This window comes from Puntigrus tetrazona, chromosome 6 (genome assembly GCF_018831695.1).
Source record: "Puntigrus tetrazona isolate hp1 chromosome 6, ASM1883169v1, whole genome shotgun sequence".
In the NCBI taxonomy this organism is placed as follows: Eukaryota; Metazoa; Chordata; class Actinopteri; order Cypriniformes; family Cyprinidae; genus Puntigrus; species Puntigrus tetrazona.
In genome coordinates, this window is record NC_056704.1 from 1,320,034 (window position 1) to 1,335,248 (window position 15,215).

At 37.8% G+C, this 15,215-nt stretch overlaps 1 protein-coding gene across 15 annotated transcripts in view; it reads left to right on the forward strand.

The window, feature by feature from the left end:
- The window catches only part of ptprfa (protein tyrosine phosphatase receptor type Fa), a 172,969-nt gene that overhangs the window by 48,651 nt on the left and 109,103 nt on the right, over positions 1-15,215 (forward strand). For all 15 annotated transcript variants that reach the window (XM_043241099.1, XM_043241101.1, XM_043241106.1 and 12 more), the window contains exon 2: positions 3,142-3,312. In XM_043241099.1, the coding sequence (XP_043097034.1) occupies positions 3,222-3,312 (91 nt within the window). In that variant the 5' untranslated portion in view covers positions 3,142-3,221. The remainder of the gene's footprint in view (positions 1-3,141; positions 3,313-15,215) is intronic.

Genomic DNA, 15,215 nt, shown 5'->3' on the forward strand with positions numbered 1-15,215 from the left:
GCAGCACAATAAACTTGCCACCCTCTCCCCACATGTGCCTGATTTCATTTGTTTAATTGAATATCCTGCAAGAAATGTGTTTTTTAAATGGCAGTGCTGTTTAGGGAAGTACGTATGCATCAAACTGATGAACTTAAGTGTAGCCCTTTATTAATATTCAAAGAGCATTGATTTTCTAAGTGTATGTCAGATTTTACCGCTGCTCTGGCCCGTGTTGAAGGGTTTTCTGTCGAGGCACAGGAAATGTCTAGCAACCAATTTCTCCTCTGGGATTATGATAGATTATCCATCAATCCAGAGGTAATAAAGCAAGTGCTCTTTTCAGCTATCAGACTATTAAATACTCCAGCAAATAAGTAACATCGTGTTGGGCCGGGAATTACGGCAGAAATATGCAGAATTTAGAAAATCTTTGATTCTAAAGATATGACTGGGGAAGATGTTTAATGTTTTTGCAGTGATTTTACTGTCAGGAAAAATAAGCAACATTGTGATGAGTCATTATTCATTTTATGTTTTCTCCTTGTTCCACAACTAGTGTAAGGGGAAACAAGACATTTGTTTCTCTGTCATTAAATAGCAAAAATGGCATTTGAGTTGGTTAGTTTGATTCATTTATTTGATTCAGTTCAAATGAATCGTTTCAGTGATTCAGTTAAAAATTCAACGATTCAGTCTTTTTAGTTAAACATATATGCACTGTATCATTGTTTTGAGCATCAATAAGATACTATTTTCTAATTATTGCAATTAAACGTGTCCTTTATTTAGTGAAAAACAGTCTGGAGAATGTGCCGTGATTATTTTTAGCTGCAGACTATTTTTAATTATTTAAGTATATTTCACATTATTTATATACACGCAACTCGTGAATTGAGAGCAGAGCGATGGCTGAAGCTTAGACGTGCGCTGTCTGAGATCTCTGCATCTCTACTGTGCAGTTCCTGTGCAGTCATGTCCTGAGAGAAACGGCCTGACCTTCGCCCCCTCATTTAAACACGCTTGTCATCATGGGGAGTCTAGCTGGCTGCTCGTATCATTTGTCTTTCAGCAGAGGCGACCGGGGTCTTTAGAAATGCAGGCCGCGTTCAGTCCCTGCTTTGTTTTCCCAGCGCGCTCTTCCTGCAGGAATGTTCAGGAGAGCCTGCAGGTTGGGCACGCCGGAGACGCTTGGCTGGCGCAATTGTAGCATCCACTCAGAAGCAGGGTCTGTGTTTTCTTTGGAAAGTCAGAGACGGTGGGGAGCAGCTTGCTGTAATTACAGCGTGTGCTGAAGCAGAGAGGCTGGTGTGCGCCGAGCGTCACGCGCTGCAGTGTTTGTGTTTGCATGTCCCTAAATGCTCGCAGTTTAATGCAGTGTCTGTGACTCTGTCAGCTCAGCGGTTCTGTTCCAGACTCATGATTTCCATAATAAGAGGGAGAAATGGCGCGCTCGGAGACGTGGAGATGTTTCCGTCTGCTCAGCCTGCAGGAATGTGGAAGAGCACCTTCAACTCCCGATCAAACGACGTTTGAGGGTGGAAGCTGTTTGCTGAGTGCCAGCGGCTCCAAACTTTCCTGCCGCGGTGGCGGTGTAATTAGTGCTGGTCTACAGGCGTCTCTCTCTGTGGTGTTTCCATGATTATTTTCTCTGTGGCAGAGAGGGTGTGTTGGATAGCAGATGTCTGCTTTGTATGAGCATGATTAATTAGCCCAGGTCCGGCCAATTACATGATGAGCGCTTCTGGTTAATAAATGAATGCATCATCTTAATCATGAGTGAGTAAGAGCGTGCATGGGGTGGCTTCATTGGAAAGACGCATGAGAGCCCTCAGCGCACAGGCTGTTAACACACACGGACCCCTAGACACACACATTCAGCGTGATCCCGGTGCGATGCGCGTGTCCTCCAAAGGCCAGAGGTGTCTGTGGTCGTTGAAACGCTCTCCAGGGACTCATTGTGGCTGGAGCTCATTTGCTTGGGTTTAAAACCACTTTATTAAATGAACACTGTGACATCATGTGTTGTGTGCATGATGTTAATGTGTTAGAGGAATAGATCAGCACAAAAGCTCTGGATGTTCCCCCGCTGACCAATAATGCCGTAAATAAAACCTTAAATGAATCCTTTGCGCCATATTGAAATAAATCATATATTCCCTGGGTTCTGTCTTTTTATTTAGATTTTTTTTCTTTAAACCTGTAGTGTTATTGTATTTATTATTAATATTTTGAATGCTTTTTTTAAAACAGTTTTTAATGTTGCATTTTTTTGTGTCATTTTGTTATGGGCTTTTGTCAGTTTAATAATATGTTTTTATGAAATTTTAAATTAGTTTAATTTTAATTTAGCTTTAGTAATTTTAGTATTAAACTTAGTTTTTGTTATTTTTTATGTATTTTTCATAATTTTTTTAAATCTAATATAGTCTTATGCATTTTTTTTTGACTCTATTCCCTGGAGGTGGAACACAGACACAGTGACCAGTATAATCTGATTCATGAATCAGTTCTATTTAGTGAATCAGAAGCATACAGCACAACCAGTGTATTCTAATTCCAGAGCGATGATTCTTTTAATGAATAGTTGGGGCTGGTTTTCATTTTGAATCACTTTGAAGAATCGTTCTGACAAAACTGAATCCATCAGAGCCGTTGCTGAATCAGTATCTCTGAACTCTGAAGTGCAAGCTATCATTTTTATTAGATATAAAAACGCAGCATGCTTGTCTTCACGACAGTGTGACAATGTGTCAAGAAAATCTACTCTTTTGCTATGTTTTTTGTTTGTGTGTTTCTGTAATAATTGAAAGAAAATCTACACCTCTGCCGGAGCTTTCAAATCTGTTTCACGTATTTACACCACTGTCAAAGTAAGCAATGGTTTTCAGTAAACAATGACTTCATTTTTTGGCACTGTTCCTCATAAAAGCTATCACACGACTTCTTATGAGAGTAGATAATTCTGTAATGTGATGATGTCATGTTTGATTGCATACATTACCATTATGTCATTCTCCTATTGCTTTAATATAGTGTGATATAATGCTTTTGAAATGCTAATAATGAGCTCATGTCTCAGAATGCGCTGATGTCATGTTTAAGGATTTGTTGTTGGCATTGCATCTTTCTGACGTCATTCTCCTTTTCGTCTCCCATCAGGTCTCACTAAATGGTAGCGTGAGCGTGTACTGATCCAGCAGGAGTTCAGGAACCCCTGCGGTGAGTGCCATCCACGAATCATGGTGCCACATACCCGACAGGCCTCTCCTGGCAGCAGAGCCACGTCCCTCCTGTTGCTGCTCTGCCTGGCGGTGCCAGTCCATGCAGACAGTGAGTAACGCACTGAAAATGCACACCACATTCTGTACATCTCTGATCTAAAAACCCAAGAATATCATGCTGTTTACAAAACAAACAGCGCCTTCTTTCCTAAAGTGGCTGTCTTTTTACATCACACCGGTTGTGAGGCGTTATTTTCTTTTAAATAAATTGAGGGAATTCTGGTTAGCGCTATGAAGAAATGAGATGAGGAAATATGGATGTCAGAGGGATTTGAGATGTTGGATGCAATCAACATTGTGTTGTTTGTGTAATAGCGTACGCGGGAGGATCTTTCAGATTCACATCGATCTCGTTTGTCTCGAGGGAGCAGCGCAGGTCTTAATGAACACTACATGCTTCGAGTCACATTCATCCAGCTTTTAAAGGGCAAATTAATACGTCCAAATATATGGGACCTGCCGGTTTGCTTTTTCGCTGGGAAAATTGTTGCTGTCACCATTGAAAGATTTGGGTTCTGAAGAGTTAGAGTCCCTTGAGAAAGATTTTAGCAAGTATTTTTGCTAAATCAAGTAGCTGTGTTCACTCCAGCCGTAGATCAGAATTGATAAAGGTGTGTTTGTGCAGCACTATGAGAGTCACAGGCCTTATGTCATGTAGGCCCTGAACCCTGAGGCCAATAAAAACAATAAGAACACCAAAGTGCGGTCACTTATTACCGCTGCTGATCTTTATGGTGCAGTAATACCAGCAGCATTAATCATTTACTTACCGCTACCATTCCCAAACTAGGTCTCACCTTATATGGAATTTTAGTTGTGTTCTTGAGAAAAATATTTATGTCTTACTGTCTTCTGGAAGGTTGACCAACTTACCAACAACTGTTGTGTGTTTGTTTTGCAGCAAGGTTAAGTCAGCTGTTAGCTGTGGTCTTCTGTTTAGATGTTTTGGAACAGATTGGCCAAAAATACTTTTATTCAGCAAAGATGAATAATGACAATACAGACATTTATAATGTTAAATATAACAATATAAAATTCAGTTTCAAATAAATGTCATTCTCTTGAATTTCCTGTTCATCAAATGATCCTGGAAAAAAAATCAGTTTCCAAAAAACTAATAAGCACAACATTGATCATCTGATAATCAGAAATGATTCTTGAGCAGCAAATCAGCATATTAGAATGATTTCTGTGGGATCATGTGACACTGAAGACTGGAGTAATGATGCTGAAAAGAAATTGCACTGTAAAATGTATTCAGATAGAAATAAATTATTTGAAATTGTAATGAAATTACAGTATCAATTTTTTACTGTATTTTTAAATAAATGCTTTGAAAATGTTGAGGCTTTTGACAGTATTCAGCCTGTATTTGCTTTAAAATAAAAATCTAAATATTGAATAAATTAAGTAAAATATAGTTCATAATAAAATAATCTACATTGGTTTGAATGCTTACGAATAATTACGTCTATTTTGTATTCCCAAATATATAGTATGAATAGTGATATTTACTCAAAATTTTCATTAAAACATTAAAACAAAAGCATATTAAAACAAAACAATTTCTGTGAACTTTTGTGATTGATGATACAAGTGAAATGTTGATTCGGGTTTTGAACCGAACCATTGAAACGAATCAAATGCAATTAAAATGTTTTTGTCTCTCCGGTCTCATAATCCTGAGTCATGGCACATGTTTAGGCAACATAAAAGTGGGTAAAAATCATTGTAATGAATTACAGCACCTGTCAGTGTTTATGACTCAGATGCCGAATGTTTTTGCTAGTCCCTGAATGTGCCCTCTGCTCTGCTGTGCTCTTCACGCAGACATGCAGGGGTGAGAAAAGCATATAGCAGGTTTTTCAGTTGAATGCATCGGTTTTCTCACTCTTATCCTCTCTCTCCTCTCTGTATGAAGTCCTTCCACCAGCAGCTGGACCAGCTTGTGTTCACATTATCATCCACTTAATAGATTTTTGTTTTTCCCCACTCACGCTTTCTTTTTGAGTCTACTCGCAGACGTGCGTAGGACGTAGTCTTGAAGTCTTTAAGCACAGAGTACAAAACCACCATGTTTTATTTATGAGAGCAAATATGGTGCAACTTCAGCATGCAATTTCAGCAGCGCCGGGACTTATAGAGCTGCTTGTCCTCTGATTGATGCTGTGCTGAATCCATGTTGCAGATCTGCTTCTGTGCTAATTCCAGTCTGAGATTAATGCCGGCGGTCGCAGAGGGAAAGTCCTTGCAAAGGAAATCACCTCTTACATTCACACAGATATTGCTAAAGCCACATGCAGCTCATTAAAGGAAAGATGAACCGTTTTGCTCCTTTTCTTTATGCTTTGCTCGCTTCCTCCATTTCTCCCTCGAAAACCAACAATCTCTTAGAAAAGTCATATACTGAATAAATATGTGTAGAAAAATGTATACTCAGAAATTGCTAACAAATGTCGCAAACAATTACAAAGAATCAGATGTTAACACATTTAATATAACAATACATTGCAAACTAGAACACTCCACACAAACTCCATCTCTTTAAGTGCCGTGAGTTTGAACAAGGAACATGCACTGAACATCTTCCCAAACTTGCAGTGAGAACATTTATTTGTCAGCAGTGTTGCTATATTAGATGGACGATTTCCAGTCCAAACTGTCAAAATAATGTGATGGAATATGTAAATAAAGGTTGATAAGGGCCATTTTTAACTCCTTAAAACTAAATAATGACAACAGAATTATATATATATTACTTTAGATACATTTTACAAGTAAATGGATCAAATCGGGGCAAATACATTAAACACTACCGAACGTGAATAAAATATGCAGAAAGGCAACTTGGAAATTAACCTATACCCTCAAAACAACACAATCATCATTTTCAATGTCAGCAGTCAGAAAAATCCAGTGCTAAAATGGCCCAATATAAGTAATAAGAACAAGCAGCGTAATTAGCAGGTATTTCACACTTGTTTATCCACACACCATGACAGTCAAAGTTGTGTCATTTATACTGAATTATAAAAAAATACATAACAACACTAATGTATTTACCTTCATGTCTCTCAAAGAACTAGAGGAGAACTAGAACTAGAGGCCTGTAGTTGAGTTAATATTGTAAAACATATTAAGAACTTTGCACAGTCAAAACTAATCAAGTCTAGCATTATTCAAGGATTTATCAATGTGGATCATTTAAAATGATAAAGACAGGATCATATAAGCCGAGATATTTCATTTCGGTGTTGATTAATTAAGAGTCTGTGTGTCACCTCATGCCGCAGTAATTGATGCTTTGAGAGTTGAGTCACTCTCCCACTCTTCAACTTATATTCAGGCATTGTGATTACTTGAATATTGTCATACTACTACAATCGAAATACATATATTAGGCTGTCGACGTTTACATACATTTTGTCCAAGCCTATTTTTTATCTGCACAATCAAGTTTAGTAAAAAGTGCTCAATCTGACAACACTGTCAGCAAAAAAAAAGCAAAGCATTTGAAAAAGGTTTTTTGCAAAAAATGTATGTAAAAAAATGTAGTGTGATGCACTTATTGCCTCAAACCACCACAAATACATAAGACTTCATAATACATTAGACATCATATAGTGTATCTCTGACACTCAAAATTGTGTGTGTGTGTGTGTGTGTGTGTGTGTGTAGATAGACGGAGGAGGGATTGATGGCGAGTGCTGCTGATGGAAGGACTATCACAGTTTATCCAAAAAATCCATTCTCCGTCAGTTAAACTGGCCACCAATACACACTAGGCGGTTAAAAATGGGTTGTTGTCTGACCCCTGAGCTCTCTTCAGACACAGACACACACAGGTTGAAATCTAAACAGATTTAGTGAAATCTTGTTAGGCAGACCTTTTTAACCCCTCGAGCACTGAAGCGCCTCTAATGCGTTCATTCAGACAAAGCGCTCCTTAATCGAATCTGAACTGATTTAAATAATCAATCCCATTTGAACCTGTGCTGCTGAAGTGGATGTTTGCGGTTCAGCTGCTAGTGTTTGTGTCGTGACTCCCATGAGTCTCTGAGCTCAGGTCAGGCTGGAGGTGAGGAGGCTCCTAATTGATAATCTGACGGATGCTTTTATTCAAAGTGACTTATTGTTCACTTATTTCAAGACGAATCCCTCAGGAGTAACCTGAGGTTAAGTGATCTGCTCAAAGGCGAGAGCTCATGAATCATGCTTTACAGAACTGGAAGCAATAAAGATGCACTTCTTTGTTTGCATTTAGCCAGAGGTGTAGCACACTTGACAACACAGAGAAAGAAGGTGAAGAAGAAATAAATAAAATGTATACAAAGCTGCATTCACGTACACTGTGAAAATGTCTATACATGTTTACTTTTACTTACAATGTATAGAAGTCTATGTCATTGAATAAAAAATATTAAAAATGGTTTTATGATGAAAAATGCACGAAACCAACAAGAATGCAAAGATTGCATTTCTAATCAATTCTTATCATCTTGGACATACAACTATTTGCATTGTAAGTAGTAATCCGAGGAGCTTGACTGTGTTGAGCGGGAGTTTATTGTATGTTATAAGCAAGTAGATCAAGTGACTGTAGTCTGAACAGACAGGCTGTATCTGTTACAGCACTTGTAGAGCTCAGCTTTGCTGTCTTAATGGATGAGAGTGTATCTTTCAATAGAAGGATGAGAACACCTACACAAACACAGCAGGAGTCACTGCCTGAGTCAATCTTCAATCTGTCGCCAGTAACACGGCACATGCTGCAGGTCAGAAACTCAGCTGTGTGAGAGGTCATAATGAAGACCCCTCATTACAGTTAAGGGTCCCTTTAAAAACAAACAAACATCAGTGTGTCCCCGATTAGTACATTTATTATTTTATTTTCAATTATTGACCTGTGGTGTGATTTGGCGGAAGGTTTTATTGAAGGTGACACAGCAAATAATGGTCATCGTCTTATAAAGATACAATTTAGATTTATGAGTGTTCATAAATTGCTGTAATTATCCCTGCGTTTACTCTTACGCCGATCAGATTCGTTTACAGCTTATTAGCTAGCAAGGTTGTCAATTTCCAGTATTCCAGCATTCCAATAATTAAAAATTGTGTTTGCAGCTCAATTATGGCAAAAATCGTAATCACAATTATTGTGGTCAATTATGTAGTCACGATTATTTAAAGACAATATGTAAGGTTTTTGTAATGAAAAAATCCAAATATCTCTTGCGCTGCATTATGTATTTCATGGAGCTTATTTAAACATTTCCCAATGATTTGAGAAATTACTTTTTTTAAAAACTGACTCGTCCTAGTTCCTCCATGGTCAAGGTCACCTGGCAATGATGTAATATCCATGCTATCCCTATTTTTGCTTGTAGAATCTACAAACTTGGACAAAATGCCACTGCGCAGCTAAAGTAAATCCATTACGGCTCAAATGAGAAGTGTTGAGCGCAGCATTAAATGTATATCTGCTCTATGGCATCATGACAGTGTTGCGCATTATAACCAATCACACACAGGTCTGTTGAGCTTAGGAATACAATGTCCAGTCAGAGGTGTTGTGATGAGTCACTGCTGAAACAGTGGTGAGTGTGTGTCCGCGCTGACAGGCCGAATTCAGCTCGCAAATTCTCTGCACATAAACAAGTGATTAATTCATCAGTGTATTTGCTGATTACAGCTTTACTGATTACAAGAGGAGTTTTTCAAAGTGTTTTATCTGGCACTAGATTGAAATCAGTCGTAATGTTATTTTATGATGTAAATGTTCTTTGATATAAAAGATCTCTTGAAGAGCAGTGAGTGATTTTGTCTTTGTCATTTGTTGTTTGATTGATATTAAAGTCAGCTCACGTTGCTATTTTTGTGGTGAACAATTCATACATGCAAGTCAGTCCACAAAATAAAATGTTTATCTTTGTAATATTTAATCCAAATCTGAAAATGCACCTCCCCTTTAAAATGACATCAGTTTGACGGCATGGACATGAGCGTAACATCCTTAACCACGCCACTCCAACTATTTCCGAATTAAATGTCTACTTTACTACATACTACAAGCCATGTCCTCTGTTTTCCTTATTCGATATACTGTTTCTCTCAGAATCATGTCACGGTACGGAACTAGTGGACTTTAAGCACATAGTCTGCATCACGTACTTATATGTCTGTTTAAAATGTATATATTACTAGTGTAAAGCAATGAAATAGTGTTCTGGTAGAATCACTGCCATACGAGTGAACACTGGAGAGGAGAATACAGTATGCAGCAGTGGTTTTCAAACCTTTTTTTTTGTATGTCTCTTTATATCTGACACACCCACTTCAGGTCCTGCAGTCTCCACTAATGAGCTGATGAGTTGAATCAGGTGTGATAGATGAGGGAGACCAAAAAATGTGCAGGGCTCGGGGTAATCCAGGACGGGTATACAGTATATATATATATGTGTGTGTTCTCTCTGCTGCTTTATTCTATAGGGCAGTGTCTCTGGAGCCCTGATCCCTCTCACACTCGACCATGTCTAAGCTTAAAAGCCTGCGTGTGGCTTTCTCTGTATCTCTCTCACATACACTGTGTCCTCTGTACCTGTTCACTTTCCTCTGAACGCACATCAGCCCACACTCGCTGACCCAGGAACACGCCGTTCTGACAGACGCACGCGTGTTCACGTGTGAAGGAGCAGACTTCACGCTGACCGAGTACATAGGTGCATTAAAAACAGATTTATGAGAGCAGATAATTACATTTGTCATAACCTGTCAACAACAAAACAACAGACCATGTGAGGTGATGAATATTTTCCACCAGCTCAAATTTTTCCATTCTGTGCAGACCTCGTGGTGCATGAACGCACACTGATCATCCTGTGTACTTTACTAGCACTAAACAAACCTGAAAATGAAGGTAACCAGAGAGACACTGTAAACACAGAGATTGTCTGCAGGATACGAATCTGCTGGGGCACATCCACTAAAAATCACCAGATTTAAAAAAATGAGAGCAAAAAACAGACAAATTATGAAAGATCCTTCAGATTTGAGCAGGTATACAGACAATTCATCTAATGCTATAGAATGAATGCATTCAAAGGTTTGGGATCAGTAAAAAAATGGTAATGTGTTTTAAACAAGTGTCTTCTGCACATCAAGGATGCCTGCAATTTGATTAAAAATCCAGTACAAAACTGTAATATTGTGAAATATTATTACAAATTAAAATAACTTTTGTTATATATTTTGCACAATTTAATTATATCGTAAAATGCTATTTATTCCTGCAATCATACCTGCATTTTCAGCATTATTACTCCTGTTTTTATTGTCAAATAATCCTTTAGAAATATGCTGATTCACTGCTTAATAAATATTTATTATTATTCTCATAGAAAATAAAGTTATAACAATAATAAGTCTAAACTATCACTTTTTTATCAATTTATCATGAAGTTTGAAGTTAATAAAAGTATTCATTTTGATTAAAACAAACTTTTGAATAGTAAAGATAGCAAAGACTTGGTACACAAATTGGTACACAAATGTTTTATAAATATGTAAATATGGCAGTAAATATTGTTATCAGCCATATCATGCATACAACATTTGCGTATTGTGCACAGTATATTATACAAATGATATACTGCAGCTCTTGTAGTAGTAGTGTGGTAGTATGCAATTTTAAAACAAGTATATTTATCCAAATAATACAAGCATTTGTTGAGTTTTCTGCGCTAAATAAATTACGTGTTCTCCTGGGTCAGTTTCATGAACATTTGAGTCCATTTGGTGAGTGTTTGCTCTCCAGACTGTTATCATTGAGGAGAAAACTGAATAGTGCATCACACTGGGAGAGTATATTCTTTTCATCAGCCATTTAGAAAATTTGTGCACCTCTGTGTCTGGTGAAACCTCTGCACCCGTGTCTTTGTGTTTGTGTGAGTGATTCCTCTCGATGTGCATGACTGATCCGGTGTTGCTGTACCGTTAATGAGTGCTTTTCAATCCAAAAGCAGCGACTTTGTTGGAAACTTTTGTCATTTGTCATTGTGAAACGCAGCTCCCCCTGCACTCACACAGCATTTGACTATCTGGCTGTCTGCCTAGATGCCATTAAACCCTGGTTATCTGAGCCCAAATGAGAGAAAGGTCCTGTAGGACAAGAGCAGGGTGTTGAATGACAATGACACTGCTGCAGTGATTGACTGTGTGTGTGTGTGTATGTGTGTGTGTGTGTGTGTGTGTTTGTGGGCTTCTCAATCTCTATTTCATCATGACATTTTATCCCTTTCTGCCTGTATACTGCTACTAGCAGTGTTTACGGCATTGTAACCTAAATCACAGCCAATAGGCCAGACACACACTTCATCACATACAGCACTGCAGTTTTTAGGAGCAAGTTTATGGTTACGGTGACTATAGCTTTAAAAATTCATATTAAAACATATTTTGTCCATATTTAGTTATGCGTGTGACTGTAAATAATCACCTGTCGAACATCTAAAATATTTAACTATTGAAAGTTTCAATATGATTTGACATTGTGTCTCTTAGCTAGTTATGCCATATTTGCCAATACCTCAAAACACACCATTGTATGATTAACATTTGATTAGATTCAAGGCTCTGCGATCAGTAATACAGTATTATGTGCCTGTTTTTTTTTAAATCCAAACACATTTTATTAAAGGGATTGTTAACCAACAAATGGAAAACTTCAGCATCATTTAGTCTCCTTCATTTTGTTTCAAACCTGTGTGAGTTGGTGGTCCCCTTTGGCTCCCATGGTATAAAAAAAAGATACTATGGAAGTTAAAGGCTACCAAAAATATTCCAAATATTTTATTTATACATGAAACTCGCACAGGCTTGGAACAGGTCACAAATAACTGATTTAAATATTTAGTTGATTGATTGATCCATTAATAATATATAGAAATAATATATGAAATTCGATAAATCAACAGTCTATAATGTTTTTCAGTATTCCGTGCTTAATAAAATGTGCAAATCTAGTCCCTATCAAAACTTTGATGACAGATCTGTCATCACTCGATGCCTTTTTAAGATTTCTTCTATTAGTGTGTTTTTTTTTACATCATATTATTATTGTTGTCATTTGATTGATGCATGAATTCATATAATGTTATAACACTAATAACATCCTCTCTAGCACTGTAATCTCAACAACTGCAGAGACAAGCCCCTTTTAAATGTGTTAAAAGGGCACAGGTAAAAACTTCTGTGCATGTTTATTCAGAAGGGTTTCTCTATCTTTGGTTGCACACAAAGATGTTTTATCCCTAATACTGCACTTTGAAAACGTGAAGTGTGGTTAAATACTCTCATAGGAAGAAGACTCACTTCTAAGAGGAAACCTGCTTTGATTTAGATTATTTTACTATTCATTTAGTCTCAGAAAAATACTGATAGAAATGATCTTTGGGACTTGGTTGCTTTGAGATGGTGATGTGCATTCTATAATGCATATGAACACGTTTGACAAACTTCAAATGCATGTGTAGCAAACTTCCCTCGTGTGAATAGTTACAAAAATCACTACCAAGACCCAATTGTTCAGTTTCTTTTAAATAACTTCTGCTCTTTTGAAAGGCAATTAAATAGTCATCAAAAAGCTCATTTTCTGATTCATACTTCTCGGAGCGATGAATGAGTTTATTAGTCGAGACGGAGCCTCAAACGTGAGACGGTGTGCTGATTGCTGCTGTATAATCACTTTCAGAGTTCCTCTGCTCATGTAGGCGTTTCACTCACCGTTTATTGAACGATCTTCACAATGATCGCACAAGACCACCCCCGCTAACTCACCTCAGAGAGAGAGAGAGAGAGAGAGAGAGAGAGAGAGAGAGAGAGAGAGAGAGAGAGAGAGAGAGAGAGAGAGAGAGAGAGAGAGAGAGAGAGAGAGAGGGGGATTGGTCATGGTGTTGATAATGGGGGCACCATTCTAACTCTCTATTGCTATTTAGACAGAGCCATTACTGTAATGCACCACCCAATGGGGAATAAAAGAGAAGCAATTTCTCTTTCTTTATCTCACTCCTCTCTTCACTTCTCCTGAATAATAAAAAGGCCAGGCATTCAGACTGGAGTCTCACTAACTTGGTTTGAGAGTTTAGTGTCCTTCTCACCTTACTACTGCTGAGAGAATACTCAAACCACTTGTAAATTAAGAGGTCACTTCATGAGCGTGGTTTAAAAACAAAAAGACTGGCTTGACCAACTCAGATCAGCTTATTGAGGGCAAACGATGAATGTTTTTTGCTTTTTGTTATACATAAAAAATGCTTCAAAATATTTAAATTGAAATTAGATCTGTTACTTGCCAGTACTCTGTTTTTCAGTCAGACATTGCTTAACATTGTTTCATTGTGGTGCAACACTCTACAGTGTGAGCAAATCACTAACATATGCAACTAATTATTAATGCTAGGTGACTAAATAATGTATGTCTTTAGCACTGGATAATAAACTGTTTGATTTAGCCCAGATACATTTTCAGAAATACAAAATGTTATCCAACGTGCCAAGGTGTGCATGGAGAGTTGTAATCTTTTCCATGCACTTTATTTTAGAAAACAGCCTGTCTAGCGCAAGCTGTGAGTGCTGCTTGCAGCTAGCATTCAAACACAGAGATCCCAAGGAGCTTATGTTGACTAAGTTCAAAAAGAGTACATTGTGTCTAAAAAACATTGTCTATTTCTCTTCTGCATCAGCACTACTGGTGTTAGGCATATTAACACGTCTTCAGTTCAGATTCTGTTTTGCAGACATGAAGCTAGATCTCGACTGGAGGTAAGCTGTGCATCCATAATTAATGAGAATAAATGGCTAGGCTGCTGTGTCTCGATCGATGCTGAACTGCTTGATGTTTAGGGACAGAGGGCAGGAGACTGACTTCCTGGATGCTGTCGGTTTATTTCGCTTCATGCAGATCCGTAAGGGAGTGGCTATCTGCATTATGCTGCGAGGCAGGAAATGTGTCTGTTGTTTGTGTTTTTTGCGTTTTCTTTTGGTTATTATGCCTTCCTGTCAGATCTTGTAAGTCATGGCTAAACACTTCCAAACGGAGAAATCGTAGCTCTTAAATTAGCATCTAATATTAAGTGGCAAACAGTGTGTCTCACAACTGATCCTCCCTGACGTGCAGAATAAACAGGCGAAGCGCGGCGCAGCTGATCATCTGGTTTCAGAGCTGTTGATACTCATTAATCCTGTGATCTGTCAGCGGGCAGATTAACGCTGTCCTCGCACCAGGCGGAGGGATTTGGGTGGCGTGTTTGTGGTCGGCTGCTCATCTCTGTGGCTGCTCGGCCTGTACACTGCGAACGTGCACTGTTCCCATTACCTAATTAACACATAAATTAATGTTACGATGAAATGAAAGTCCTGCAAATTGATTTAAATAAGTCTTTGACTTAACATTGAAAACTGTCACTGCTCTCATGCCAATAGTTATACTTATCATGAACAAAACCTTCATAGAAACCCTAAGAAAAACGTTACAAATTGTACACTTGTTATACACCTAATTTATTTGCTTTTTATGAAGTTCTGGAGGTATAAATGTAGAATGTCTTTTTTTATATACAGTACATTTATCAAAGAGTACAACTACAAATCACCAGAGAGGTAACTAGTGCATAAAGATGAAAAGAACTGCGTAGTGCATGTTAAAATACTTAAGGAGGAGTAACAAATAGTATTGTTTTCGTTTAATAATGTTATTACTAATGTATAATTAGTATTCAGCTAGCTAATTGTAAACATAATATACTGCTCAGCAAGTTTGTCTTGTTGCCCTTAATAGTAAATACGCCGAATTAGAAAGATATCTTACGTTTGTTATGCTCACTGTATTTGTAGCCTAGGTCTGAGAATGCAATTTGAACTTTGAAACATGTGACACACAACGCAAAGCATGCTCGC